This window comes from Sparus aurata, chromosome 12 (assembly GCF_900880675.1).
Source record: "Sparus aurata chromosome 12, fSpaAur1.1, whole genome shotgun sequence".
NCBI lineage: Eukaryota > Metazoa > Chordata > Actinopteri > Spariformes > Sparidae > Sparus > Sparus aurata.
This window is the reverse complement of record NC_044198.1, coordinates 19,007,910-19,035,618: the sequence shown is the minus strand read 5'-3', so window position 1 is coordinate 19,035,618 and position 27,709 is coordinate 19,007,910. Positions and strand designations below refer to the sequence as shown.

The 27,709-nt window shown below is 41.8% G+C and overlaps 2 protein-coding genes and 1 long non-coding RNA gene across 4 annotated transcripts; 1 reads left to right on the top strand and 2 right to left on the bottom strand.

Annotated features, from left to right (window-relative positions):
• Window positions 1–5,667: 5,667 nt before the first annotated feature.
• Window positions 5,668–10,536, bottom strand: LOC115593123 (uncharacterized). The gene is made up of 2 exons (XR_003986258.1): window positions 10,297–10,536; window positions 5,668–5,826 (listed from the first exon to the last, which is right to left on the bottom strand). It is a non-coding gene; the product is annotated as an uncharacterized LOC115593123 (long non-coding RNA).
• A 130-nt stretch (window positions 10,537–10,666) lies between these two features.
• On the top strand, window positions 10,667–14,923 carry klf4 (Kruppel like factor 4). Its single transcript, XM_030435936.1, has 5 exons — window positions 10,667–10,999; window positions 11,176–11,287; window positions 11,865–12,729; window positions 13,305–13,475; window positions 13,892–14,923. Exons 1-5 carry the CDS (start codon window positions 10,995–10,997, stop codon window positions 14,065–14,067), a joined length of 1,329 nt encoding a protein of 442 aa, XP_030291796.1. The 5' UTR covers window positions 10,667–10,994; the 3' UTR covers window positions 14,068–14,923.
• A 2,175-nt stretch (window positions 14,924–17,098) lies between these two features.
• rad23b (RAD23 homolog B, nucleotide excision repair protein) lies at window positions 17,099–24,743 on the bottom strand. Of its 2 annotated transcripts, none has more exons than XM_030435938.1 (10): window positions 24,530–24,743; window positions 23,470–23,551; window positions 21,151–21,230; window positions 20,008–20,180; window positions 19,842–19,897; window positions 19,443–19,570; window positions 18,942–19,074; window positions 18,705–18,832; window positions 17,638–17,817; window positions 17,099–17,449 (listed from the first exon to the last, which is right to left on the bottom strand). In XM_030435938.1, exons 1-10 carry the CDS (start codon window positions 24,593–24,595, stop codon window positions 17,336–17,338), a joined length of 1,140 nt encoding a protein of 379 aa, XP_030291798.1. In that variant the 5' UTR covers window positions 24,596–24,743; the 3' UTR covers window positions 17,099–17,335. The 2 variants fall into 2 exon arrangements, with proteins under 2 accessions (XP_030291798.1, XP_030291799.1); XM_030435939.1 differs by having other exon boundaries at window positions 19,842–19,894.
• Window positions 24,744–27,709: the final 2,966 nt, after the last annotated feature.

The following is a 27,709-nucleotide window of genomic DNA, read 5'->3' as shown; positions in this document are numbered from 1 at the left end:
AGTGACATTTATGTCTCTCTTCTCTTATTGCACAGTGGATTTATTAGGAGTTCCCTGTTTTTAGCGACGGGAGTTTCCCAACAAGACTGTCTCCTCTCTCCTACAAACCATGGATCATCCTGCAGCGCCTACGTGTTGATATTCAGTTATTACTGTCATTTTACATCTCTGAGTGGTTGCACCAATGGCAGGCAAGTTTCCAGAGAGCTAATCCAGGACCAAAAAAAAAAAAAAAACGTCAATCCGTGGAAAAGGTCACACATTCCCAACCACTCCCACTGGGAAAACAGGAGAGTCCACACCTTCTCAGGAACGCAGAGGCCTACTACCCTGAAATCTGACAACAATTACCACATGAATTTCTGCATAATATAATGCCAAACACTTTGTCTGCAGTGGTGTTCAGCCAGTCTGGAGAACATCAGCAAATGAAGTGTAGGCTATTTGGTAGATTTAACAGTAACATTTATTTATACTTCAACTAAATCTGTTGGATAGCCCCAAATTTACTTGCTTAAATGCTTAAAATTCCAAGCGCAATGACACGCAGGCTCAAAGCTCTGTAAATCACTCGGTTACACGTTTATTTCGCTATCAGGCTGCATCTCAGATTCCAGGAACATAAAGATTTAATCAAGCGTTGTTGAAATGTGACAGCCGTGGCCTAACAGCAGTACACGGAGAGCATAGGCGACCTATTAGCTGCTGTTGAATCAATGCCAGGGCGCCCTTGAAGGTTCGAGAATGCTGGTGATTGCTGTAATTGCTGTGCAGCAGAGGTCTGATACAGACTCATGCGGAGAAATAAAAAACTAAAACAGTCATATGTTTCTATAGGAACCTCTCTAACATTGTAAAGATGTGGTCTTGGTTTCACTGACAGCCTGTACACTCAGCTTTTATGGTACCATCGTGACTGGAACGGTTCATGTTAAATTAGATTGTTCTATAGGCTCATGTTGCTCTGGAATATACTTTATCAGACATAGATACAGCGGTGGACAAAATAATGGAAACATTTTAGGATAAATCACTTTTTATTGCTAACATGCCCAATGATGTGGGTTATATGGCCTTGCCGATTAGCTGAACTATATGGAACGATGTACTTTACATTTCCAACATACTGTATCTACTCTAAATCAGCTTCAGCTTGCGTGTGCAATAACTGTTTTCCACATCGTCCTGATTTCTGAGTTGGTTCCAATTCCACAGTTTTTTTTCTGCACCTGCACTTTCAGCACAGATGACTTGGCGTCTTTGCAGCTCAGTTAATTTACCTCTATTGTGTTGAAACTTTGAATTCTCATATCAAAGAGTGGATTGCCAGATCTCTTTTATGGCGGACAGATGCTGCTGACTGGTATTCAGCCTTAGACGACCCGTGTTCGAATGAGTGTTCCTTCCTCTCCATGTTTACATTTTGTTGTCTACACCCTTGTAACAAAAGTACACACAGTATATATTTTATTAAGTACGCTGCTTTGTTTATGCAGACAACTTAACCGTTTGGATGGTGAGTCACGTTTAAATAAAATAATAAATATAAAGCGTGGTGAACCAGCTTGAGGGGTTCATTAACTTAATGCTCAGCTCTTTCTCAATCTTTTGATTATTATTCCATTCCTCAATCTTAAATGCAACTAAGGTTGGAGTTATTGCAAAGTCATTATGATATTATTTGTAAAAGAATAGAAAAAGAATTTTATAAAAGACTTTAATTTCAGTTTGACATTCCAGGAATTCAGAAATGTTATTTCACTCTGGATCGTCTCTGAACTATCCCTAAATGCGAATGCCACTTTTTCCTGTTTATCTAAAGTGTCATTGCAATATACCACCATATGGTTTTAACTTCAAATACACTGCGCAATAGGAAGTCAAGTTCTACGCTACAATCTACAATTTAAGATATGGCCAGAATTTTACTTTTTAATATTCAAAAAATTACACGTTATCAACAGAGTGTGAAAAAACAAACTATGTTGACATCATGTCAAAGACATCTTCGTATTGAGTTGCAGAGATATCCACTGAAGTTGCTCACTAGCCAGAATGGCACATCCTGTCTTGTAATACCACACTGAACCTCAAGAGATGCTAGTCCAATAACACCATGTAGTGTTGGAGCTTGAGGTGTTTGCAAGTGCCGAGTTTGCTACGTTTTACAAGCTCTCTTAGCTTAGCATGGAAATATACTGACATTTTTTTCCTTTTAAATCAGAAAACCATATTGTACAGTTACTATGTTTAAGTTTCTCTCTAACCAATCTCGGATGAAACAAGCTTAATCAATATAAAATACACTTCAAACCTTTGTTTGGTTTTATCTTTCGAAAATAATCTCTGGTTTGATCAAAATAAATCAAGTCACAGAGTAAAATGTGAAAATATTTACTGGGTTGACATCAGTGTTGGGTGTAGCGTTACATTACTTTTTTCAGTAACGAGTAGTGTAAGGCATTACTGTTCTGAATGTAGTAATCACATTACAGTTCACCAAGCTCGTTCCTTACGTTACACTGCTAGTCGCACGCATCACACACAAGGAGCTGGGGGGAGGGGGGATGGGGGCCGTCGATAATGGAACAGTGATTGGTTGGGGTTTGGCATGAGGTATCTTTCACCATCACCGATTGGTTAGCCTCCACCAGCAAGGGGAGATAAGATAACAATGGCAGCGTCAACAACACGAGCAGAACATGCTGCTGCATGCGACTTGCCTGAAATCCCCCCGCTGTGTAAAGCCGCGTTTGACGGTTGGAGATACAAACATTACTTTGAATTTGTTGAATGTAAGGAAAATAACTTGACTGTAAGGTGCACACTTTGTCCGTGTTGGAAACTTCTCTCCACCGCTGCTAACACTACCTCAAACTTAACGAAGCATCCGGAAGCACCTACAGAGACAGCACGCACACACACAAAGCTTGTTGCTAAGGAACCGTGGAGCAACATGAATGTAACGAGTAATGTAACGAGTAATGTAACTAATTACTTTCTTCAGGGAGTAATCATGTAATGTAAGGCATTACTATTTTTGAGAGTAATGTGTAATGTGTAACATATTACTTTTTTGAGTAACGAGCCCCAACACTGGTTGACATGCGTGTTGCATCTGACTCCAACTTCATGCCCTCCCCTCCTGCCATCTTCACTGTTGCTGTAAATCACCTCTGTAAGACAGCCCTTGTCTTCAAACTAGCCTTGGTCAGCCTCAGTGGGCGTATGTGGTTCCAGTCTGGTATTTAGCCATGTTCACAACACTACTTCCGTTGCTGGCGGTGTAAACACCAGCTTCAAGGCTAACTGAGCAAACTAGCTAATAGCAGCTGGTAGCTACAGCTACAGATAGATTCAGAGTATAGTAAGCAGCAGTTGGCGTGATATGCTGCGCCCTGTTAGTCTGAAGTAACCTTCGACCAGTGGCTGTTTCCGTTATTAGCTGTATCTTTAAAACTGTAACAAATGTATTCTTACATGTAATATGTGAATTTTAGTGCTTGTATATTATATCCTATGATTTAATCTTATTTAAACTAAATTAAGACTGACATATTCTGCATGCCCATCCATTTACCTGACATATGTGTGCTGTGTATAAGAAGCAACACAAATCAGTCAAACATTAGGGTCTGTGATGTGAAGCTGGTACTAATTTTGCTGGTAGTGAGGTTGTGCAGTTAGAGACACACACGAACTAGTCCAAGTTCTCTGTATGTCAACAAGGTGAGCTCATGGGAAGTCCCTGATTCTCCCATGTCAGACAGACAGAGAAACACATTTTCTCCAGCTCTGGCAGCGCAGTCCCAGGCCTTTTCTTTTTAGAGGCTTCTAATCCTGGCGGGTCCTTGGCCTGACGTCACAGCGTCCTCCCCCCACCACTCTGTCGGTTGATGTGCTGTACCCACGCTCTCATTTCCTCTGGAGCTCACGAACGCCAATCTCAGCTCTGGTCGCTTTGGCTTCTGACGTCTGAGCATCTAATTAAAACAGACTGCCTCATCTGGCCAGCTGAGGGGGTTAAACGTTGGAGAAAGGAGGTGCTGAGTGAAAATGTGGGCTGGTGTGGGTATGAGGCAGCCAGCCCAGCTCCCTCTCCTTCCCTCATTCGCTCTTCCCCACCTTCCTCCTTCTCTGAATCTTATTCAGCTGCCTGAGCGTCATGTGACCAGGAAGTGTGGCTCCCCTCCATTTCCCCTCCTGACAGAAAGGAAATATTGTAACAGAGGGGGCCGGCGCTGGGCTCTGTTACGTCGCTGGTTAAAAATAACTGGCATATTTAAGGCAGCCGAGGAATCCCAGGGCAGGCAAAGGCTGGACAGCCTGCCGCCCGGCAGGAGCTCTCTCCTCCCTCGCAGTCTCTTTTTCGCCGACTTCTCCTTTTCTCTGCTTCCTCTTCGAAACCCATTTCACCTTACACAAGCCCTGCGACATGACCACGACCACCACCCCATTTCTCAACCACATTTTTCGACCCCCGTGGAAGCCCACCACTAAGTTATATGACGTGATGAAAGCTCAGGGTTGGCTGGTTGCATCCAAACCCAGCTGCAGCTCTGTCCAGCTGTAAAGGCTTGGCCAACATTGTCCAAACAAACAGCCCCCACTGACTCAGACCTCATCCATATGCATACCATCACACAGCAGAACTGTCAACCAGCCCTGTCTAATAACATAGTAGCCCTTTGGAAAACAAATTCAGAACTGTTTTGTCATAAAACCAGAGCTAATTCCTGTCACTATGATGATTTATGTAGTAGGTTTCCACTTGTTGGTGAATGTCTGGACCACAGTAACAGGTGTGGTGAACTAAGATGGTCTAACAACTGTGTTTAGCTGGACACCAGGCCTGAAACCATCAACAACGTAAAAGATCAGAGGTTCTCAACCTTTTGTAAGTTAAGGCCCAATCCAAATCTAATATATTCAGGATTCCCTCACCACATGCTGTGGGGTTCTAACTGGCTCTGGGTTTCTCCAAGATAACTTTTTTTGTTTTAAAACCAATTTAAGACAAATCATGTTTGTTTCTCCCAAATGATTTGACATGATTAGCGAGGTGATATTAATTTGTTGTTTTTTATGTGAATTCTTGAGCAGAGGCATTGTAAAAAAAAACAAAAATAATAATAATAAAAAGATTATGATCTTAAATCAAGCAGACCTGATCATCCCAGATCTGCACTCCTAATCGAAGAGGGTTGTTCAAGGTCTAAGAACAATGACTGTAAATGGGCATTTAATTAATAATAATCAATAAACTCATCACGTGACTGTTGTACATCACCTGATTTTAGAAGAAATACAAAGGCCATAATTTACAGCAACTATTTTGACAATCAGTTAATAAGTTTAGTCACATTCCAAGCAAAAATGTCGCACATTTACGTTCAGTTTCTAGAATCTGAAAATGTACTGCTTCTGTTTAAATTGCATATCTTTTTGCTTTTTGGACTGTTGATTGGACAAAAAGCAACTTTAAGGTGTCACCTTACTCTCTGAGAAATGGTGGTGGACACTTGTGCTGGTTATGTTTTCACCTGTGTTGGTTGGTTGGTCTGTCAGCAGGATTACACAAAAACTACTGAATGGATTTCTGGTAAAAACACAAAACCACTAACTTGTGGTGTAGATCTGGTAGATCTACATTCTCACACTGCGAGATATCAACATTTTGTTTATTTCTCAGGGAATAATTGTGGATCTTGTAGAAAACAACCAAGAGTATTTAGGTGGCTGGAATCTATGAGTGAGTACAAAAGGGGACTTTGGGGCCTTAGCGGTGATGTGTGCTCCAGTCAGTGGCATTCTTGTGTCACTACCCTGAAAAAAAATATGAAAATAAAGTAAATACTTAATTGCAGACCTAGATAATTGGATTACAATATCTCATCAAAAACATGGTGTTGATTATTGTTGTTTTCTTTATGAGTTTTTAATGCCTGAATTGTAGTTTATGATGTTTGAACAGATGTTTGTGTCAAATATGAAGCCAAAGGGAGGAGTTAAATATGTAAGTTGACATGTTTTATTGAAAATAACTTTTTTAACATGTCTCTTTTTAGGCGATGTCAGTCAAGTTTTCAAATTCTCTCTGAATTGCAGAATTATGACAAAAACAATAATCAAAATAAAAAAAACAACAGTGCCAGAGCAAAAGATTGATGCAGTTTGCGCCATAGTGTGTGCCTTTTTGCTGGAGCTGTTCTATAATTTTTTGGCTTCGCACTGGGTGACAAAACAGGCATAAAGTTCCTATGTATAATTGTATTAGAGCTAATGTGAGGTGGAGTGGAGGGAAGTACAGCACCGAGAATCAAAAAAGCTTGAGTCAGCTTTCCAGAATTAAGGAAAGAATGAAAGCTATTTTTTAATTACTGAACAGCATCTGGAAGAGAGCGCTGAAAACCTCAATATCTGGAGTTATGATCCGCTGGTACTCATATTCACTTGGGTGCTTTCCAGGAGGGGGAATTTCACTGAGGGACACCGGTGGAAGTCATGTCAGTCACTAAGCACCAAGGGGGGAAAAGCTGAAATGCTCAAGAGTTGTGCAGTCGAATTATTTAACTATCTGAGTTGCATTTCCACTACAGCAACTTTCCTCTGGGACTCTAAACCTTTGGAGGAAATGAATGTGTTTCCACCGCAGGGACCTGAGTCTTATTTGAGTTTCAGGTACCTTATTCTACCCACCAATAAATCCCTGCAACAGTGTTTTCCAAAAGTACAGGATATTTCTCAGTGATTACTTGCAACATTTTATTTAAGCCACCATTTGAAAAAATCTAACCCTTTTGAAGATCTAAAGCCATCAAGTACTGTGCTTGGGTAGGCCACCAACTGAAAACACCGGTATTTAACTCAGTCTCAGTAAGGACCTTTAAAGGCTTTTTTGTCTCATATTCAAAACAAATAGGTGGCAGCATATCAACAGCGTAAGCCCCATAACTGCTGCTAATTGTAGCTGACATTAGCAAGTCAGCTCTGTTAGCTGTGCAGCTAGCAGTCCAGACAAAGGGACATGAGTAATGCTGGTGTTTACACCGCTAGCAAAAGAGCTCTGCAGCTGAATGGGCTGTGGCTAGCTTGATAGGATTCTAACTTCAGTAAATATCACAAGGTCAAAACTATTACAAAACTATTACTTCTTCTCATTCTGTTGATATTTCTTACATACTACACCTTTAAAATGTATAGTTCATTGTTCACTGTGCTTCAACAAATCAACATGGAGTTGTAGAGGAAAGCATGAGACAGATGGACTAACAATGGTATGGCATCAATGATGTTGTCGATAATATTATTATTTTTTTAAAGATGTCCTTTTGTACTGAAGGAGCTGAAGGAATTTGTTTCTTCCTTGAAACTGGGACTACCAGTGCCTGGTACTTTGCGTGGAAATGTTGCTTAATACTGTACGTTGCCTAAATACTATAATATAAATCATCACAACTGACTGACTGCATAATCAACTGTGTTTGAGCTTGACTTGAACATTAGCATAACCACAGAATCCATCCGCTCGACTGTCTGTTTTGAAAATACTAAGTGACTAGGCAGTCGAAACTCTCAGCCCAGCCAAGAAAAACACCTGAGCTCACCTGATTATTTTGAAGGTGCTGCACACTTGATTAGCACACAGAAACAACATTATCAGGACACTTGTTGAAGTTAATGAGGGGAAAATGTGACACCTCCAAAGTATCCTTGCTGATAAAATAGCATTACCTCAATGTCTCGACATCTCATTCTAACGTTGTGTCACCAATGACTTTAACAAAACGTTACAATCTGTGTTACACTTGAGGTGATTCATTGAGGGCAGGGTATTGCAGCTTACACTTCATACTCTGCCTACATTCGGTTAATACTGTAAGTCTTGCATCATAATTCTGTACAAAGGGTTTGGTGTGAGTTACTAAATCACCATGACTTCATTGTGTCAGGAAAAGCACACAGTGGTGTCATTTTCTCTTCCTTTATGTCTTTTCTCTATTCCTCCTTTTCTCTGTCATTATTGCGATGCAAAGCACCCCAGTTGTCAAAGTCAAGCCTTTGTTTTCAGGATCATTTTCAAAACCATTATCTCCCATCATAAAGAATATCGCTATAATGACAGAGCTGCCATTGTGTTCCTACCTGCTGTAGGAAACAGGTCTTCAAAAACAAGAGATGTAGTTCAAACACTGGAGGTTTAAAGGCATCATTTCTCACCACACAGTTTTGAATACTAAGTTGAAGACAATACAAATATTACTGTTTGGATACTCACTAGAATAAGTGCCTTGCTGTTAATATACCAGATCATAAATCATAGTTGCCCAACAGGATACACATCTATTTACTGAGAACCTATGCCTTCGTAGTCCATGTTTTTCCCACCAGTTTTTGTTTGCCAACCAAAGCAACATGCATTCAAGCAATTCAAAGCTTTGAATGAAGATACCAACATACGCTGACAGTAAATGTGTCCTGTTGAAATGACGGCACATTTGTTGACATGTCTAACTGACAAGATCCTGAAGCAGCAGGATCAGCGGCTGCGCTGTGTTTGCTCTTGCACTGAACTCTTGAGTAAATGTGTCTAATTATGTTGGACAGAGAGGTTTGTGTTAGCTCGCTAGCTCTGAGCAAACACTGCCTGAACCTAATTCAAACTCCACACTGAACACTTCTCAGCATTGTTATGTTCTCAGGTAAGGTATGTTTTTTTTTTTATAACTACTGTATACTGTATTAGTAGTATTAAAAAGAATATCACCACCAGAAAGATGTCTCTTGGTTAAAACTGGGCTGTCTATGCAGCAGAAAGTAGAAAGATGCAAATAACTCTGAAACAGGTGACATATGACCAGTGAAGACAGAGGAAAATGGCTGTGGTGTTCTCTTTTGCAACAACCAGAATTCAATATGCCGTACTGGACCAGGAAAAAGTATGGTAGCTGGCTGATAACAGACAATATCATATTAAATCTAAACAGTGCACGATAATATGTTTTATGGTTTTCACAATACAGAAATACAGGCTTTTGTGCCAGATTTTTGTCATTAAAAGAATGGGGGGCTCTGGGTACAGGCAAAATGGTGAGGAGTTACAACTGTTCAGTTGGACTGACTACTGACATTGTAATAATAATACTAATAATAACAATAATGATGATAATAATAATAATAATAATAATAATAATAATAATTATAAGACATTTTCAATTTGGATCTCTTAAAGCATTTTGGAAATGATTGTAAACGGGAATAAAGGCGCAAATACATGTTTTTCTTTATCAAAATCCCGGCACATGCAACAAGAAATGAATTGTTCCGAAAATAAACAGTTAAATGCACCACTGCAACCAATGAATATATTTAGCCACACTTGTAACTTAACAGATTTTTGGGTGCGTACAGCCAAAATAGTCGCACCCTTTAGCATATATATTATGTACTATGGGATTAATCACATGAGTCTGAGAGGTGATTATCTTTGATAATGCTGGCAACACATAATCCATATGTCTACGATGTATATGTGCATACTGTATGTTGAATTTTGAAAAAATAGTTTTTCTTGTACTCCCTGCTTAATTAAGCATAAAACTGTAAAATAAATTATTATATTATGATATAATATTAAAGGTGCAATATGTACGGCTAACTGAGCTAATCAGCTAATGGTAGCAGTAACAGTTAGCTACAGTTAGACTTGAACATCACAATGCTTTCCACACAATTAGTATACACGTTTTCTGTAAATTAATAAATCTACAAGTTGTAAAGTTAGAGTGAGAATAGGTTGAAACTGAAGTCGGCCTGTAAAGACAGACTAGTGAGTAGATGAGTATCCGTGTTCGGCATGATGATGTTTAATGTCCGCGACAACATCTGTAGCCTCATTTAGCCACTTGTTAGCAACTGCAGTTTTTAAAAAAACGCAAGCGCTTTATAATTAAATTGTGGGACTGACGATTTGTTTTATGGTGCAGAACAAAATGTGTTAATATCTTCAGGCTGTGGTCACCATAGACCTTATTTCGGGCATTAAACCGAAAACCAATTTAAAAAAACTCACCGACTTTGAGGCAAGGGAAGCGGATGTGCAAAAATGCTAAGTGACTTCTGGGTTTTAGGACTACAAACCTCACCACTCTATAAGCTACTACCAGCATAATAACTACAATTAGCATCTTTTATGTAGCATCATTTAGCCATGTGCACATTTGGAAATGACAGATTAATAACACGGTGTTATTATGTGCTGAATAACAAGTTCATCACGTAGCTAGCTAGGCTAACCTGTAGCCTCTCAGTCTGAGCGGCAGCCTAGCTTTCAGAAGTATGCAAACGTCAGCTTCAGGCGATGCAGGTGAGGCAGGTGACCCTCGGGACATAATCAGAGGACTCACTGACACTCCAACTTCCGGCGGGCGCTTCTTCGCCCACATTTCACAGGCACGAGAGCAGTAAGGATTGGTCCCGTTGCTATGCATATAAACAAACCTCTCTCTCTCACTCTCTCTCTCTCTCTCTCTCTCTCTTTTTTTCTTCCCCGCCTCACCCCCACGTGCTCCTCCCTTCCCCTTCCCTCCCCTTCCCTCGCGCTGTATTGTTTTTCAAGCGGTCGCATGGCAACGAGGGGCGTGGTCAAACTCCAGTGATTTAAGGATACCTCTCACGCGGTTGTCTCAGTTCAGCCCGCCGGTCCTGCTGCATGGCAACAGGCGAGAGGGATTCCCCCCGTGTGTCGCCTCTCCGTCCTCCCCGTCAACACTCCAACCGCTCCACCGTTCACAATCAATCAGCGTGGCTGCTTCGACCCGGCGCGCCCATCAGCGGCGGCATGTCCTGGAATACAGCGTAAACGCGCGACGCCGGAGCAGAAACTTTAAAACGCGGGGGGGATAATTCACTCCTAAAAAAAGAAAAAAGAGAAAAGAAAAAAAAAGCTAGTGCAAGTGAGCCGCACAGGACTCTACATCCCCAGATTCTCATTGATGAGGTGTGGAAACTTTTATTTATTTTTAATGATTTTTTTTTTTTTAAATAACAAACATCTGACTGATGAGCATCTACTTCGTGGACTATAACTGTATACGTCGCTGCTTCCAAAAGGAATCGCTCCACAAGGATTTACGTTGTTTTTTTTCCCCTTCTTCTTCCCTTCTTTGATTTCAGGCAGCCTCCAAATGACGTCGAGATGGCTTTAGGTGGAACACTGCTGCCGTCGATATCCACGTTCGCCAGCGGCCCCACTGTCAAGAGCAAATCCATAGGAAGCGGCAATCTAGTGAGTAGCAGCCCGGGATCACTTCTGGTTTGCATGCGCATGACGAGGGAGATGTGAGGGGAGACATGTAGCATGCAGTCTGTTGACAGTGGAGCTGTTCTGCACTCTCCACTGGGGCGTGCACCAGCTCACATACAGCATGCATGGGGCATCCTGCTACCTGATATTCTGATTATTATTCTGATTTTAACTCACACTGAGTCATAAATAAGATACAAAACTGACTGCAAGAATCCCCTGATGGCAGCCCAGATCCTCATCGTGCCACCACCGAGCCCTCCTCCAGCGCACTTTCCTCATGAATGAGAATAATTTGTATTCTAGGAAGTGCTCAGTGCCAAGGACACTTGCTACAGCAGCTCTGTAGCTGAGCTGTCATAATAATCTCTCCCTTACAGATTCGGGCTTTCCTTTCTTTCCCCTCGAAGCGCTGACGTTTTTTTACTACGCGTCCTTATCTGCTCAAAAACAAGCGTCTAAGTAGGACAGACCTGATGTGATTTTTGGCTTTGGCATTGCGAACACAAACACTCCGAAGAGTACAGTCATTAATGCCTCTGTAACTTTCCCCCCCTAGAGATGGAAGGAGGAGTTGTCCCTTCTTAAGAGACCCAGTGTGCCGACCGAAAGCAACTGCTCTGACCCAGACCATCCCACCGCCACCAGCACAACGAGCCCCAGCATGTCCAAAAAACACGCCGAGCCTGACTTGGACTTGGACTACGACTTCATCCTGTCTAACTCCATGCTCCAGCAGCAGCAGCAACAGCAGCAGCAGCAGGAGGAGGCCATGGCGTGTAGCTCTGCCCAGGCCCTGTCTCCTTCCCCGGGCTCTTTCTCCTCATCCTACCCTCTCCCCTCCCCTCAGGGCACCGCCAGCGAGCTCCTCTATACCATCCCGGACATCAGCGATGTCTCGCCCTCCGGAGGCTTCGTAGCAGAGCTCATGAGGCCCGAGTTGGACCCGGCGTACCTCCACCCCACCAGCCTCCACGGCAAGTTCGTGGTCAAGACGACAATGGACATGGGAGAGTACAGCCAAGGCGTGAGCGTAACCAAGGCTTGCGTCAACGCGGTGTCGGACCCTTCAAGGGTCTCGCCGTCTTTTCCGTGCCACAGGATAAAGCAGGAGAATCCAAGTAACTGCACCATCTCGCAGCCCATCGACCTGCACCTAGCCGGGGTGAACTCCCAGGGCCGGGGGAGCCAGCAGCAGCAGCAGCGCCCAGGCCACTTGGAGCTACATGGCTTCCCTGGCGGAGGGAGATCCATGACAGGTGGCAGGTTATCATCGTCCTCCTCCCTCTCGCCAGACCATCCTCTGAGCCGGGAGGTCCTGGGGCTTCCCCACTCTCAGATCAGTCTACCTCCCCAGGGATACCACCACGGCTCCACGCAGGGCTACGCCTCCTATCCTCAGCCATCCTCCATGCAGTACCAAGGTGAGCGCACGTGTCTTTATCATCATCGTTCAGAGCTGTTTTATGAACTTTTCCTGTGGTGTTTTATGGCTGAATCAAAGGAAAACGCAACACGAAACAGAACAGACAACAGGAACACAACACAGAGAGTCTATTTAAATGCATCTGAGGGCTTCAATTACACCCCAAAACCAGCAGTTCAAAAGGACTGAAACCTACATCCAGTTTCCTTCGCCAACAAACCTTCTTCAAAGGCATTCCCAGATGTTTCACAAAATGTGCAATTATTAAGTTATTTTGGTAGAGTCAGTGTTTATTGTTCCTTTGCCTCAACTTTTTACGCTTTTGTTCTTCAGATTTCTGTGAAACATTAGCAGTTTTTAACACGTTTTTGGATAAAAGCAGATTTTTTTAGGGACTTTCTCTACCGTACATCAACCAATGTGTCTAAAGTGATCACATGCTCGCCAAAACACAAAACTATTCGCCATTTTGGAAACCGTAACACCTTATAACGCCACGTTGAATCCGATATATGTCTCCACTGAATATTTTGTCCCCACGTGTGATACTGACGTTGGCGTTTGGCCCCACAGAGCCCCTCATGATCACCAGCGGCGACTGCCTGCCGGAGGAACCAAAGCCCAAACGTGGCCGGCGCTCCTGGCCGAGGAAGCGCGTCGCCACGCACACGTGTGACTACGTCGGCTGCGGGAAAACGTACACGAAGAGCTCCCACCTCAAAGCACATCACCGCACGCACACAGGTATGTAAATGTGTCACGGTCATGCCTTTTTATATTTGGTTATAAATTAAATGATGTCACCTGCAGGAAGCAGGAAGCCCGACTTTGGTAGCTATTAAACACTCTTTAACACACTTCTTTCATGCTGTTTTTACTATCCCACACATCTGTTGCACATAATGCTCCAACACATTGAATAATTGAGGCGTGAATGGGGGTTAGATGAGTGGGGGATGGGGGAGCTGTTTGGCAGGTGCGGTGCAACAGGTTGATACTGATCCTTGTTCAAATACAAACCCCAGGCTGATTAGCTCGCCTTTTATAAGCTCACTGCAGGACAGGACGAACCTCTTTTTCTCCTGCGAAAAAAGGTTGGACCAGTTTAACCTCTGGGCTGCCACTAACTGCTCCATATGTGTATTGTGTTTCCATCAAAGGGGAGAAGCCTTACCACTGCGACTGGGAGGGCTGTGGTTGGAAGTTTGCACGTTCGGATGAGCTCACACGGCACTACAGGAAACACACAGGCCACCGGCCGTTTCAGTGTCAGAAATGCGACCGGGCCTTCTCGAGATCGGACCACCTTGCTCTCCACATGAAGAGACACTTATGATGAGACTTGGCGATGGGAATGAAGGCTCCAGAAATAAACTGACGTCAGCAGAACAAACTTTTCCTAAAAACCATAATTTGCCTTCAGGCCGTCGTCAAAGGAACTAGACAAGCTGTGGTGTTCACGGCAAAAAGAGCATTACTCCCTCAAGAGCCTCGAGCTTTTCTCTCGAGGCCGTTCCCCCTTGCAGGTGACTCGACAAGACCTCTCAGTCAGGGTTGTAAACTTTTATGAAAGGGACCAAACTGGAATTTGTCTTATTTAACCGACAAAACTTGGAGGACCAGGTGCCAACAGCTTTTTAACTGGAAGTGTATTTTCTGTCAGGGAAACCAGGAGCAACAGACAAACATCTCCAGAGGCCTTCTACCAGCAACACGCCAATATAGGCTCTCTTAACAACTACACACTGTATTAGTAAATACATCTATATTTATATACACATTTCACCTGCAATGCCATTAATTTCAGGTACAATGTTAACTTATACAGAAAAGGTGCTCAGTGACTTTGAAGGGTTTTTTTTTTTTTATAAGAAAAAGGTACCAAAGATTAAGGAAAATGTACAAAAAAGGGTGAAAACTATGAAAAAAGTGCCATATGGTTGTTTATGCGTTTCCTAGAAACCTCTCTTCCACAATCAGACTTAAATCAGGTGAACACTTCACTTATAAACGGTGATGGCAATCTTCAATGCACTGCAGCTGCAAAGTGCAATAATTTATATGAGACATTCATATTTTTGTATTGAATGAGTGAACTCTGAACAAAGATTTTTTTGTTTATAGCCAAAATATGTAATATAATCTTAAATTTTGTACATTTGTGAATAAAACCGCTTTGTTATTGTTTTGTATTTTACAGTATAATAAAATGTATTTGAAATAAGAAAAAAAAAAAGCCCACATTGACCTTCGTACTCATCATCGCCGAAGAACTGTGAGAAAAACATGTTGACGCCGTGAAGTAAACAACAGTAGGAGCTTTCTTGGACATGAGCAGTTAAAAGTAATGGTCGATATCCCTGCGAGTGTAAACGGAGAAGCCCATTTAAAGTGCAGCAACAGCTCACACGCACACACAATATCTCCCCCCCCCCCCCCCGATAATAGTGAGAGCGCTGCGGGCAAGCCAACACAATGTTGCCGGTAAAAGAAGATTTGCGAAAAAAAAATGTCGGGTTTCCATGGGGTTTCTCTTTCCACCTGTCACTTGTTTGAATGGGGAGGACAGCAGAGTTACTGGCTGACATTCAAGGGTGACACCAAATCTGAGCGGCAGCCCCTGAGGCGCACAATATGAACATAAGCCATAAAGATGCAACAGCGAGATAGCGTCCAGCTTTGTATCTGATATATGAGTTCTGCATCACTTTGTGCAGTGTGTGTGTGTAAAGTATCCAGCTAGATGTTTAGCAGTTAAATGACAATATCACAAAACTGAAATTACATCCATGAAATCCTCCTAACTGACGACAATGGAAAGAACCCCCGTATAAAGTTGTCCTGAAACATAGAGGTTATTGTCGCAGTTTAACAAACATATAGCGAATTGTTTTTCTTTTCGATGAGTTATTAAACCTTAAAATTGATCCTGAGCTGGTGGTGTGTGACCTGTAAATGATCGGCTAATTTAATATCCCACAATTCTACTGTATAGTTTGGCAACATCGTATCAGCGTATAAAAAAAATCTCTTAAAATGATTAAATAGTACAAACAAGCAACAAAAACAAAGAGTTATATTATACTATTAGTGACACAGTTTAAATAACATGAGGGCCAAACATCTGTATTCATTAAAGGGTCTTAAAATATGTATTTCAACTGTTCTAAGTCGTCTGTTAAGAGGCAAAACTGTTGTACTTTAACAGTTTATTAACATAAACAAGAGTTTATTATTCCTACATTTACTTCCCACAGTGTAAATTATAAATCTCACCATTGATATTCACTCATTTTGCAATCCTATGTCTTCCAGCTGGTAAACAGAGTCTCGGTGTTGATGGTGTTAACTTTTGGGAACATGTTGTGGTCTATGTTGCCCCCTGTAGGTCAATTTAAGCATATTCAGGGCTCTTGGAGTTTTAGCCTTTCCTCCATGGAGCATTTTTTTTTTTAAGTCTTTAAAAGAAATTCAACATGTTGCAGTTCATCAACCTGCAGAATATAAGAAGTGGTTTAGATCTGTTGGTTGTGGGAGCTTCCCAGCAGAAGAAGACCCAAAATACCTCAAACGTTTATCCCATTCTTTTGGAAGTTGGAGCAAAGAAAACAATTATAGTGATCCTAGTTTAATCACTGATTGACTTTAACATTAAAAACATTAATAAGGTGTATGTGCATTTATTGTGGCGGGGTCCTTGACATGAAGAGGTATGGTAACCTCTGCTTTAGATGACACTGATTGAACATAGAAGTTATTTGCCATTTTTAGTTGCTCTGTAATCCAAGGCAACATCAGATGTCTCTGGTAATTTGGTGGTCTAGTGGACAAAAAAGGCCAATAAATTGCGACCAGGATCAATCAGTAGTCATAAAGTGAGTGTACACAACCAACACAAAGAGTGTATTCAGTGCTATGATAGTCACAGCCATCATTCTGATGTTTGCAGTCACACTCCAAGCAAATACAGCAGAACAGGCACAACTTTCATTTTCTTTTGAAAGATTTTTATTTTTCTGTAAAAATGACAGTCATTGCAACTGAACCCTTCCACATGTATTTAAACTATACACATGTTAAAATGCCTTCATTTATGCATCGCAGTTCAGACTCCTGCCTACAATCATGTAGATTTACATGCAGAGGGATGTAACATAAAAAAAAGGAACCAGTGTTGCTCGTCTGTAATGCATTTAAATCTCCGTAACTTGTCAAAACAGAATCAGAGTGCATGAATACTGCCATAACCTCCAGATATACCCTGAACTAAACCAACTTATGTGACACATGACACATCGCACACCATATCCTTCAGAATCATTGCGTTTTAACATAAGTGTTTAAAAAAAATCAATTAACACAGGTAATTTCTGATGCAAAGTTATTGTACTTTAATTGTTCCTCCATTTCAAACTGATCACAAACAGCCTGCCGGTGTACACCATAATGATCCAGTGTTATTAAGAAAGGTGAATGTGGAAGTACAGAATAAAACGGTTTTTTTTTGGAAATGTAAAAGGCTTTGTTTTACATATATATTCAATATCAGCGATCAAAAAGTAGAGGAAGAAATAAGAAAAACAGTCAAAACGAAGGCGTCTCTTTTAATCGTCGTCGAAGTTCTGTTGTAAAAGGAAGTTGGCGGCCAAGTTCTCGTTCTTCTCACAAGCAAAGTAGGCTTGTATAACGAGTCCCTCTGGAAATCCTAAGGCTTTTAGCTGGAATCAGAGCGAGAAGAGTTGCAAATGAGACAAACAATACTTTAATAAGCGAGTGACAACCTGTGCTTCATGTTTATAGATCTCCACTGTGTGAAAGATTAAAGTTTAAAGAGGATTCACATTCCAGCACTTTTGAACTTTGGACGGAGGGAAAAGGTCAGTGACAGTGTTGCGCTCGTCCTCACCCTCTCAATCGCCTCTTTCTCCTGCGGCGTCACCTGGATGTAGCTCATGTGACTCCCGCCGGCTGCGTCACCTGCCTGCCCTCCGGCTCCTCCTGCTCCTCCACCTCCACCTGCTGGCACTGCCTCTGGATTGGGTTCATTAAGCATCTGGATGAACTGCTCCTGATGGCTGCTAATCTCCTAAAGTGGTAAATGGATAGTTGACATATGACTGTTTACTGTTCGTTGGCACTTATAACTCTGCAGGGGAGAAAAATATTATTGAAAAACACTTTTTTCTAAATCAGTTAGGAGTCTTAAAAACAGGCACAACTTTTAGTCTCTACAATGCTCGAAATGCTTGATCCTACAATTCCCATAATCCCTCTGAAAGTGTCGTTCATAAAACGTCCTGCCTCCTAAATCAACAACACAGGATTGTTCAAATTCTTAAACAGCCTCATAATCCAAACTGAGATTAGATTTTTTCATATTTGAGAAAAACAAAAGATTACCGAGCAGCACGCCTTGTGAACTTTATCTGTATAAATCAGCTGAGCGCCTCTTTAAAGGATAATTCTGCCAATTTTACACATTAAAGTGTGTTTACAGGTCTTCTGGAAAACGACTGCATATGTCTTGCAGCTGTTGTGGCCACAGAGGAAGCTGCATGTTATCTGATACACTGCCTACTGTGATGTCACTGAGTGGCTGTTGCACTGTGGGTAATGTAGGTCCACTGGTCTTGCATTGCACTTCTGTAACACTGTTGGAAAGTATAACAAAATGATCGAAATGGATACAGCGGATCCAGAGATATCACCTTTTACATTCCACTCGTTCTTCTTCCTTTTCAACACCGACCACCTACATTACCCACAATGCCAGTCACCGCTGAGTGAAATCACTGAAGACAATACACTACATTATTCACATATGCAATAGTACTCCCCAAGACCTGTTAACACACTTTAATGTGTATAATATCACCCAACCCATATCGCCTTATTAATTCAGAACTGTGTCAAGGGCCCCAAGCACATCCACACTTGTCATTCAAGACACATCGAGCTCTGTCAGTACTTCACCTGCAGCAGCTCGGGGTTTTCCCTGCCAATCTCCTGCAGCAGGGCAGGAAGCAGGGAGGCGTTCTGCTGGATCAGCTGCCGCATCATTTGGAACTGGGGCTGATTTCTTAAGAAACTCAACGGGTTGACTGAAAGTTTACAGTGAGAGTCAGAAAGTCAAAGAAGGATATAATAGAAAACAATATTGATTGGCTCATTGAGGCTGCTAGATTATGCAGAAGAGTATGGGCTACTTACCTCCTCCTGCACTTGGTGAAGAGCCAGTGTTGGCGGGGGCGCTACTACCGCTTGTTGGTGCAGCAGGAGCAGGAGCTCCGCTCACTGGAGAAGCCGCTGCATCAGATCCTGTTGCATCTCTGCCTGGAATACCCTGGAAGAAAAGTCACGAAACATGAAACAACTTTTAAAAAAAACTAACCAAGCTTGGGCGTCACACTTTGATTTTGAGAATCAGTTTTACTTGTAGTTAACTTGAGTTTTAAGTTTGTGGTGAGTGTTTGATTGATTTGTATAACCATGTCATGAATGTCAATGTCAAGACGCAAATGTAGACGGGCGTGAATATAAATGTCTACAGATTAACACCCTCCTCAAGCAGTCCAAATGATACCTTTGCAAGATCCTGTCCTGAGCAGGGATATTAAGCTCTGTGATTCACCAAAACCACCCTGAGATAGAACCCATTATGTACCAATCCAGCAGTTTGCTCTACGACATGGACATTAACACTGTACTTACTGTGAGCAGGTACTCCACAGCTCTGTCTGGGTTGTTGAAGCTCGCTCTCAGAGCTGCTACTACCTGCTCCCTCTCGTAGCCCATGAGCATCATCTCGTTCACCATGGCGTCATATGATTGGCCCGTCACTGAAGGAAACACCAAGTGTGTTATCAGTAGTGGTGGGACTTAAGGGCTTCTCAGTAGGTCAACTTTTGTTTTGTCAAGTGCAGCACTGTGATTGGCCATATTTACAGCCAGAAAATTAAGAACTTAAGCCCCAATTACTTTTAATCGTGACTGATTTAAAAAAAATAAAAAATACGAGACGCAGCTTAAAGGCATTGAGGCGGGAAGTCATTTCTGCACAAATACCACACAATAATGACCAACACATTATGCTAACGAATGTAGCCTTACCTAGAGTTGAAACAGCCTCATCAATTAGGTTTGTGTTCGTTGAAGCCTCAGAGCTGCTGCGACAGAAAACAAACCTTGGGTGAGGCTAGACCTGCACATCACTTATCAATGCAAGGCACAGAGAAACCAGAAAGACAGTGAAAGACCAACATCTATCCATCTTTACCCGACAGGGGTGGTAGCGGGTTCAGCAGTCGAAGACGGACTCTCCTCTGGCTTGTCGTCTGTGGAGGCTCGCTCTGTGCTCGTTTCTGAGCTGGAAGACGAGGCGGTAGGGGCAGCGGGGGCTGTAGTGCTGGGCGCTGAGCTGGTGGGTGACGGCTGTGAGGCCGTTTTAGCCTGAAAGTCGAGACAATTTATACCGTAAAAATATTTTACTTTTCCAATAAACCTTGATAGTCACAATGGATAATTTACTTGCAAATTGTCATCAAAATGTTACTTTTGGTCCATCTTTGTATTTTACTTCAGGGTGTGTTTGCTTAAGCAATGTCCTAGCTATCCTCTCATTACACTAAATAAGGTCACTGTGGCATTAAACCCTGCAATATAACTAGAATGAGTTTTCTTCCAGATAGACCGATAGCAAATTAAATGTACTCCCTGTTAGGGTTGCCCCAAGTCATGTTTTTGCTCCTGAATTTGAGTCTTTTAAAAAATGTGAATCAATAGATTCAATATTTTTTTTTTCCAGTGAAATACAACATAAAAAAATAGTGAAGCTTTTAAATTTATGGCCCCTAAACACCTCTGCATGAACGAAATATAGTCCAATCACTGTATTTTACACTGTCCTGTAGTATTTCTGTATTCGTTCTCGTTCTCTCATGTATTAGAGCAGGGAGGTTTACTCCAATATGTGGAAATTACAAATCAAATGCAGTAACAGGTCATATATATTATATTCTCGCGTCATGTTAGGAGTTTTAAAAACATGTACATACTATAAATACATATTAAGGAAAATGGATTTGCATTCATCTACAAAGATAATCTTATCTTCATCTCATTTTATCTGCAATGTGCTGCAATATATAGGAGCAAACCAGAGCCAGGCATTGAAAGCACTGACCCCACTCTCAGCCTGCAGTGATCACACTGTGAGCTTCTTGTTCTAGTGCACCATAAGAGCCTGTTCAGCAGCTCCAACAGACAGACATAAGTGGCTGGCAGTGGAAAGAGCAGGCTGCAATCTTAATCATATCTCACTGTTCGCTCCTATTTTTAACATTCAAGGTTGTGATTTTCTACAAGACAAATGTCACAAACAAAACCTGCCATTTACTCAAACTATTTCCACACCCCGCACCTTTGTCACCATGACGACCACAAAGTTCTTCTCATTGATTTTGTATTCTTTGAGGGCTGTGTCATCGTTGAGGATTTTACCTGAGAAGGAAAAAAGAAAAATGAGTCACAGTTCTGTTGGCTTTACCTGACGTGAACTCTGAAACTAAACACAGGGATGCAACAATAGTTGGTGTCAGATTTCATCACTGAATAGAGGGTTGTTGATCGGATAAAATTGCCTGCTTCGCCACATCTGCTTCTTTTCATCGTAGCGTAAAACAGTAACTTTTGTTTTGTGTTGTGTGTGTGTGTGTGAGAAGCCTCTTGAGGTAGGTCTCACCAAACTCCAGTATCTAAATGCTACAGTGTGCATATACATAGACACTGCCTACAAAATGTCTTCATCCTCCCTTGGGAGTTTGTCACATTTGATTGTTAAAACACAAAGCACACTGGTGTTATCGGTGGGACTGACAAAAATCGTAATTACCAACCGTTTTTTCCCCTATGTTCCCCAAGCTTTATCTATCTGTTGAAAGACAGATAGCTGCAGAGCTTGTTTAAACAAATGAAGGTGGGCAGGTCCTGAAATTCTTGTGCTTTCCCACAATGCAACCTTTGCAGTAATCTGGCTAGCATTTGTCTGACAGACAGATGTGTTCTTTGCCAGGTTTCTTGCTGTAGGAGATTTGATATAACCAGCCTTTAGCTGTAGCTCTAATGCATCTGTTTTACCTGCTGAACACAAAAGACATTTCAGGCCTTCAGCAGCAGTTCGCCAGCTCTGAAACACTGCATTTTTATTTGTGCACATTATCACCAAGAATCTCAAATGACACATTAAAAAAACACATTATTTTCAGCCTCTCAGTGCACGTCTAGTTAAATAACTCTAGTGTACATTTGAATAACAAAGCAGCAGCTACAAAAGACATGGAGCCAGATGCTGATTTCTCATTGCACAAGTTGCAATGCATTTTAATAATCTGACTGATAAAGAGGAAGACAAAGAGCCGAACAACTTCTGTTTCATCAAAGCTTGATTGAAATGCTCAATGACTCAGTGGTTAACTACAGAAAAGCATCATGCTATGACTCACAAACCGAGTCACCGGACGGCAACCAAAGCTAAATCTAGAAATCATGTTTTTTCCAAATGTGTTTAAGGCTAGTTTAAATCAGTTTTGTTTGCAAACATGTGAGTAGAATACCCCTAAAAATAAAAATGCATTTCTTATGACAACAACTTATAAATAGGGATGGTACAAACCAGTCTATATAATGGGGTTAGAGGGGGATCCAGGCAAGATTTGATCGATTGATATGAGCTATCCGTCCAAAATGCCACCCTGTGCTCCACTGAAACACTGGAACTGCACAGCGGTGTACACAAGGTAACCGCGAGTGAACCAACGAGGGATTAAACAGCAAGACAGCAGTTTCAATTATTCATCAGCATGCAGCAGTGAGAGATGAGAGCTGTTCCAGGAGAGAGAGTCATTTTGCCTTGATTTCTGAGATGCTCTGGAGGTGTACCACATGTTTATAATGCTGTTTGTATACTGCATTTGAACTCCAGTGTATTTTCATATTGGGTTTTTGTCACTACGTTTCAACACTGACTCCCCTCTACACGTCTAGCATTCAATTTGCTATTTGCTAAAGAACATGTGACAAGACTTTACAGTAAACCGTTACAGGAAAGCTGTGATGCAGAGATACCTTTGGAACGCTGAACTATTCCGCAACATTTTATATTATTAATTAATAATCTTAATGTAAGCCCATGTCAGGTTTCAAGAGCACTGTGAATCAAATCTACCAGCTTGTTCGCTTGTATGACATGTTTCCCTGTGACTGAGCAGAATACAAAACACTGACAAGTTAAACGTGGATCCAAATTTGAATCAGAAGAAAACACTGGAATGGATGCTCGGACACACCAAATACATCCACCCACCACGATTTCCCTAAGGGATGTCCAACGAAACACATTGGATAGTGAGAATAAATGTCCATTCTAACTATGAAAACACTGGATAAATAATAAGGTTCTTCGCGACCGACGCGAGTGTTTTACAGTTCACAACGGAGTTCTCTCTAGCTATCAGCATCTCACATGCATCGCTAACATCATTTAACAGTGTAAAGGGTGGCAGGAATTACATTAACACCCAATACAATCCAACAAAACACAAGGCAGCTATTTTGCAAGATCTTTTAAATCACTGAACCACTGATAAACTGGAAAATCAAGGCAGCATAGACTCTGGCTCGCTCAGAAAGTAAAGGTGGAAAAGCGAGGATTTAAGAAGGCTTACAACAGCCTGTGACATACCAGCATAGATCAACTTCAGGCCAGAAACTGAGAAATTGTCTTTTCCTTTCTCCTGTTCGATCTTCTCCTTTAATGTCTTCACCTGTGAAAAAGATGATTTGTTATTACTTTTCTTCTTCCTTGTGTTTTCAGCCTTTAATGTTTCACATGTCAAAATAAAGTCCAAAGTGTGATCTGGCCAACTGCTAAAACCATCATAAAAACTGCTTGTGAATAGACATGACACCACTGGCTCCTAATTAGTGACCACAGAAAGCATGCTGTAAACTGAATTTTAAATTAAACATTGACAGAATAACGTGAATTATAACTTAAAACGAGAACATAAAAATGTTAATGTGTAATGTAACGTTAACGCTTCATAGGAAGACTGTAACGTTAACGTTACATAGGAGCTATATCGCTAACGTAGCTAACGTAATATGCCGGCTTATCGAAAGTAAAACAATATCTGTCAAAGCTGCGAAATGTGACCATAGTTTAATATACAGTGAGCAGTCAGGGACCCTACAGTTACATTCATTTTTATCGCCAAACACAACGTTAACTTACGCCAAGGCTTACAACTTTAAGACTAACGTTAGCTAAACATAACAGCAAAGTCATCTTAGCTAACATTAGAGACGTTAAGTGACGTTAAACATCAAGTTTACCTGACATCTGTCATGTATGTCGTGCTAATTACATTTATTTCACAGAACTGTAATAGTTTGTCATAACTCCGCGTTATTCTTTTACAAAGGGTTATCAGCGTTATCGCTAACTTGTTCACCCCCCCTCAGTCTGGAACCTGAAGTGGGCTACGGCTAAATGCTGACACTAGAAAACTACTTTTCTTATCGGTATTTAACCAATAGAGCTAATTTGCCTCATATCGAGGGTCAAACACACGCCGTGCCATCCCGAACATGTACACAATCTAAAATGTATTCGTGAGGTCTAGGCAGACCCATCTGTCGCTCATTTAATTTGAAACGGTTATGAACTAAAGTGCTCCGTTCCAGGACATACCCAACTCCCACTCCACCCCCCTTGACAAATGCATGGTTTCATTTCTCACCGTCTCCTCTTCATCGATGTCGATCTTGAACGTCATCTGCTGTAAGGTTTTCAAAGTTATCTGCATTTTGCCGTCTGTGTTTTGATCGCCGGGCCTGGTTTAAACGATGTGGGTCCAACTTGCAAGAATCTTGTCTGTTTTCGTTGGCTCATTACAAACTGTCAGCCGCCATGACTTTTCGCCGTTCTTCTTCTACGGGTGATATTTAGGCAACAGCGCCACCCTGCTGGTGAGCATTTGAACTGCAGTGAATTCAGCCTGTTTGTGAGTGGGATTGGGATTTTTCATTGCAATCATCACATCTTTAATTTCAAAATACTAAATTACAAGGAAAAGCCCTATTCACATTACAGCATACAGCATTGTACCGATACTTAACATATAAGCGTTATAAGCAAAATGTCTCTTCTCATAGTGTAGGCTACTATTACAGAATGCTATTTTACTGAGTAATTATTACTGACGCGTTGACAGCATTTAAATGTTGTAGTTTGTTAATATGGCTCCAACTATTGACATTATATACTGTTTCATACTTAAAAAGGTGTCCACATGTTCTTTATTTAAAATGTAACTAGTAACTATAACTGTCAAAAAATGTTGTGAAGTAAAAATGAATGTGACATTAATTCTATTTCTAATTTCTAAATTCTAATTCTATTTGATTAATTAAATCCATTAAGCTGACAAGAGTCAAACTGAGTCAGCGCTTGAAATAACTGGAAAAAATATCTGATAATTAATTAGAATTAGAACTCTTAATTAGTCTCATTTTATTGTCAGTTATCTACATCATGTAACACAGTGCAAGCTTATGGTGGTGACTTATGATAATAGAATAAGAAGAGGAACATCACTTAGTGACACAGTGACACACATATCCACACACGGCTAATTCAGGGTGTAACAGCGACTGTCACTGCAGAGCAACAACTCGACCGGTCAAACCAAAGCGTTGTTAACTGGCTAGTTTTGATTTCTGATTCAAGAATCCTTGACAGATTTAACATTTTACTTGCAGTGTACCTTTGCATACTTCATGTTTGTGGAGCTTCTTCTTTGTGCTCTCAAGGCTGACATTTTTAGAATACAAATGGCGCCCTTACTGAACTTTAGAAAGCGTTTTATGCTGTTATCATCAATTTCAACAAATCCCCAGTCCTTCAAGCATGGAGGAATGTGTGTATCCAGCACTCAGTATTCAGAGGCTTTATTGACTTCTCACTCATAATGCCGCCATATTGCCCAGCTCTGACTTTGACACTTTGACTGTTAAGTGCCAGAGATAATAAGCCGGAGCTCAATGGGGTCTCTTCCCTGAGACCACTTCTCCCTTATTCTCATATCGCTCCCACTCACTCTCTGCGAGTCTGTTTATCTTTATCTGCCACTCCTCTCAACACTCTCACTTCTTCTTCTACCCTGAGTTTCTCTCTCTCTCTCTCTCTCTCTCTCTCTCTCTCCCTCTCTCTCCCTCTCTCTCTCTCTCTCTCCACTCAGTCCTCTCCCCATCCAGTCGTTACGGCAGGAGCAGTGCGCCTTCGCCTGCCTGGGCCCGGGCACGTTCTCATCAGGCATTCCTTTTGTTGCTCCACTCAGCAGCAGCAGCAGCAGCAGCAGCAGCAGCAGCAGTGTCCTCCTTTCCCCTTCTCCCCACTGTGGCTGTGCCTCTTGCTCCTGTCTCCAGGGGTCGTCAGTCTGCCATCGGCCCCCCCCCCCTCTGATGTGGTGAGCAACAGAGATTACCGTCTGATCCCTGGTGACTTGGAGATATTTTTAAGAGATGATGTTAGACATGTGAAATAAAGACTTTGCCCCCTTCTAAAATAGGCAGGAGAGGAAATGCTGAGGACAACTGAGACCTTCAGCAGAGACACACCAGGGACAGACAACTCCACATGCTGTCTTTTTGGTGATACAGGGAAAAGATAAAGCGGAGACACAGCTGAATTGGTTAGATGGTGCCGTAGAGAGAGGGCGACTTGCTGAGACACCAATTTGATTTATTTTTCACTTATTATCTTTGCCCAACAACAATACAACCTTGTTGCCTTACATTACATTCTGTAATTATATTTATGTCTCATGTACATACATGTATAGAGAGTATATACACACGCACCATATCCCTGCTGTCCACATGTTTATCCTGCATACTCTGTTTTTTGTTTCTCTTTATTGATTATTGTATTATTCTTATTCTTTCATACATTTTATTGACTAATGACTATTTTATTATTCTGTTGTGGAGTCTCCGAGCAAAAGACATTCACACTCGAACTGTACTCGAACAACCGAGGGCGATGATAAACATCCTGAATCTTGAACTCGCTGATCTCAATGACTCGTGTTACCTCATCGTGCAAGAGCTGCGGCCCATTCATGCCTGTACATTACCCTGACACACAAAGACGCACACAGCACACCCGCACGACTGGCATTTGCAAGGTTTGTGGCTTTGGTCAGCAGAGAAAGAAAGAGAGAGAGAGAGAGAGAGAGAGAGAGAGAGAGAGAGAGAGAGAGAGAGAGAGAGAGAGAGAGAGAGAGCAACAGAAGGGTGGAAGGGTGGAACACAAGTGAAGGCCACTAAGATGCCTTCTCAGCCCGAAGCTATTTCCTGTGGACAAGCTGCCGGGACTATTATTGGTTGTTCCAAGGGGCCCTGCGGACACGTTACAAAGGAAATCCTGTGTGTCACTGGGAATGGGAAACATGTTGCACTAAAGCTAGAGCGGATAACCATGAAGAGATTTTCAACAAAGTGCATGATTAACTTTGGAGGAGGATAATTCATAATCAGAATGTTTCCACTGAGTGTCACCAGCAAAGGCTGAAGTGGTTGTGGTGTCCATCGGCTGTTGTTAGTCATCATAATATTACCCTCATTTATGAATGAGCAGAAGACTTATGACAGAGGAGGCTTAATTTAAAAGAGCTCACAATGACAACGCTAACTGATGTTTAGCTGGGTAATCTTTCCCATGCGCACCATTTTGGTTTAGATTGTTAGCATGCTTGGGGGGGCTGTATCTCAGGAGGTAGAGCTGTTCGTCCAGTAATCTGAAGGTCGCTGGTTCATAGAACCAAGTGGAAGTATCCTTGAGCAAGATACTGAACCCCATTTTTTTTGGCACCTCGCAACGCAGCCACTGCCATCAGTGCGTGGGTGAATGGCTGAAT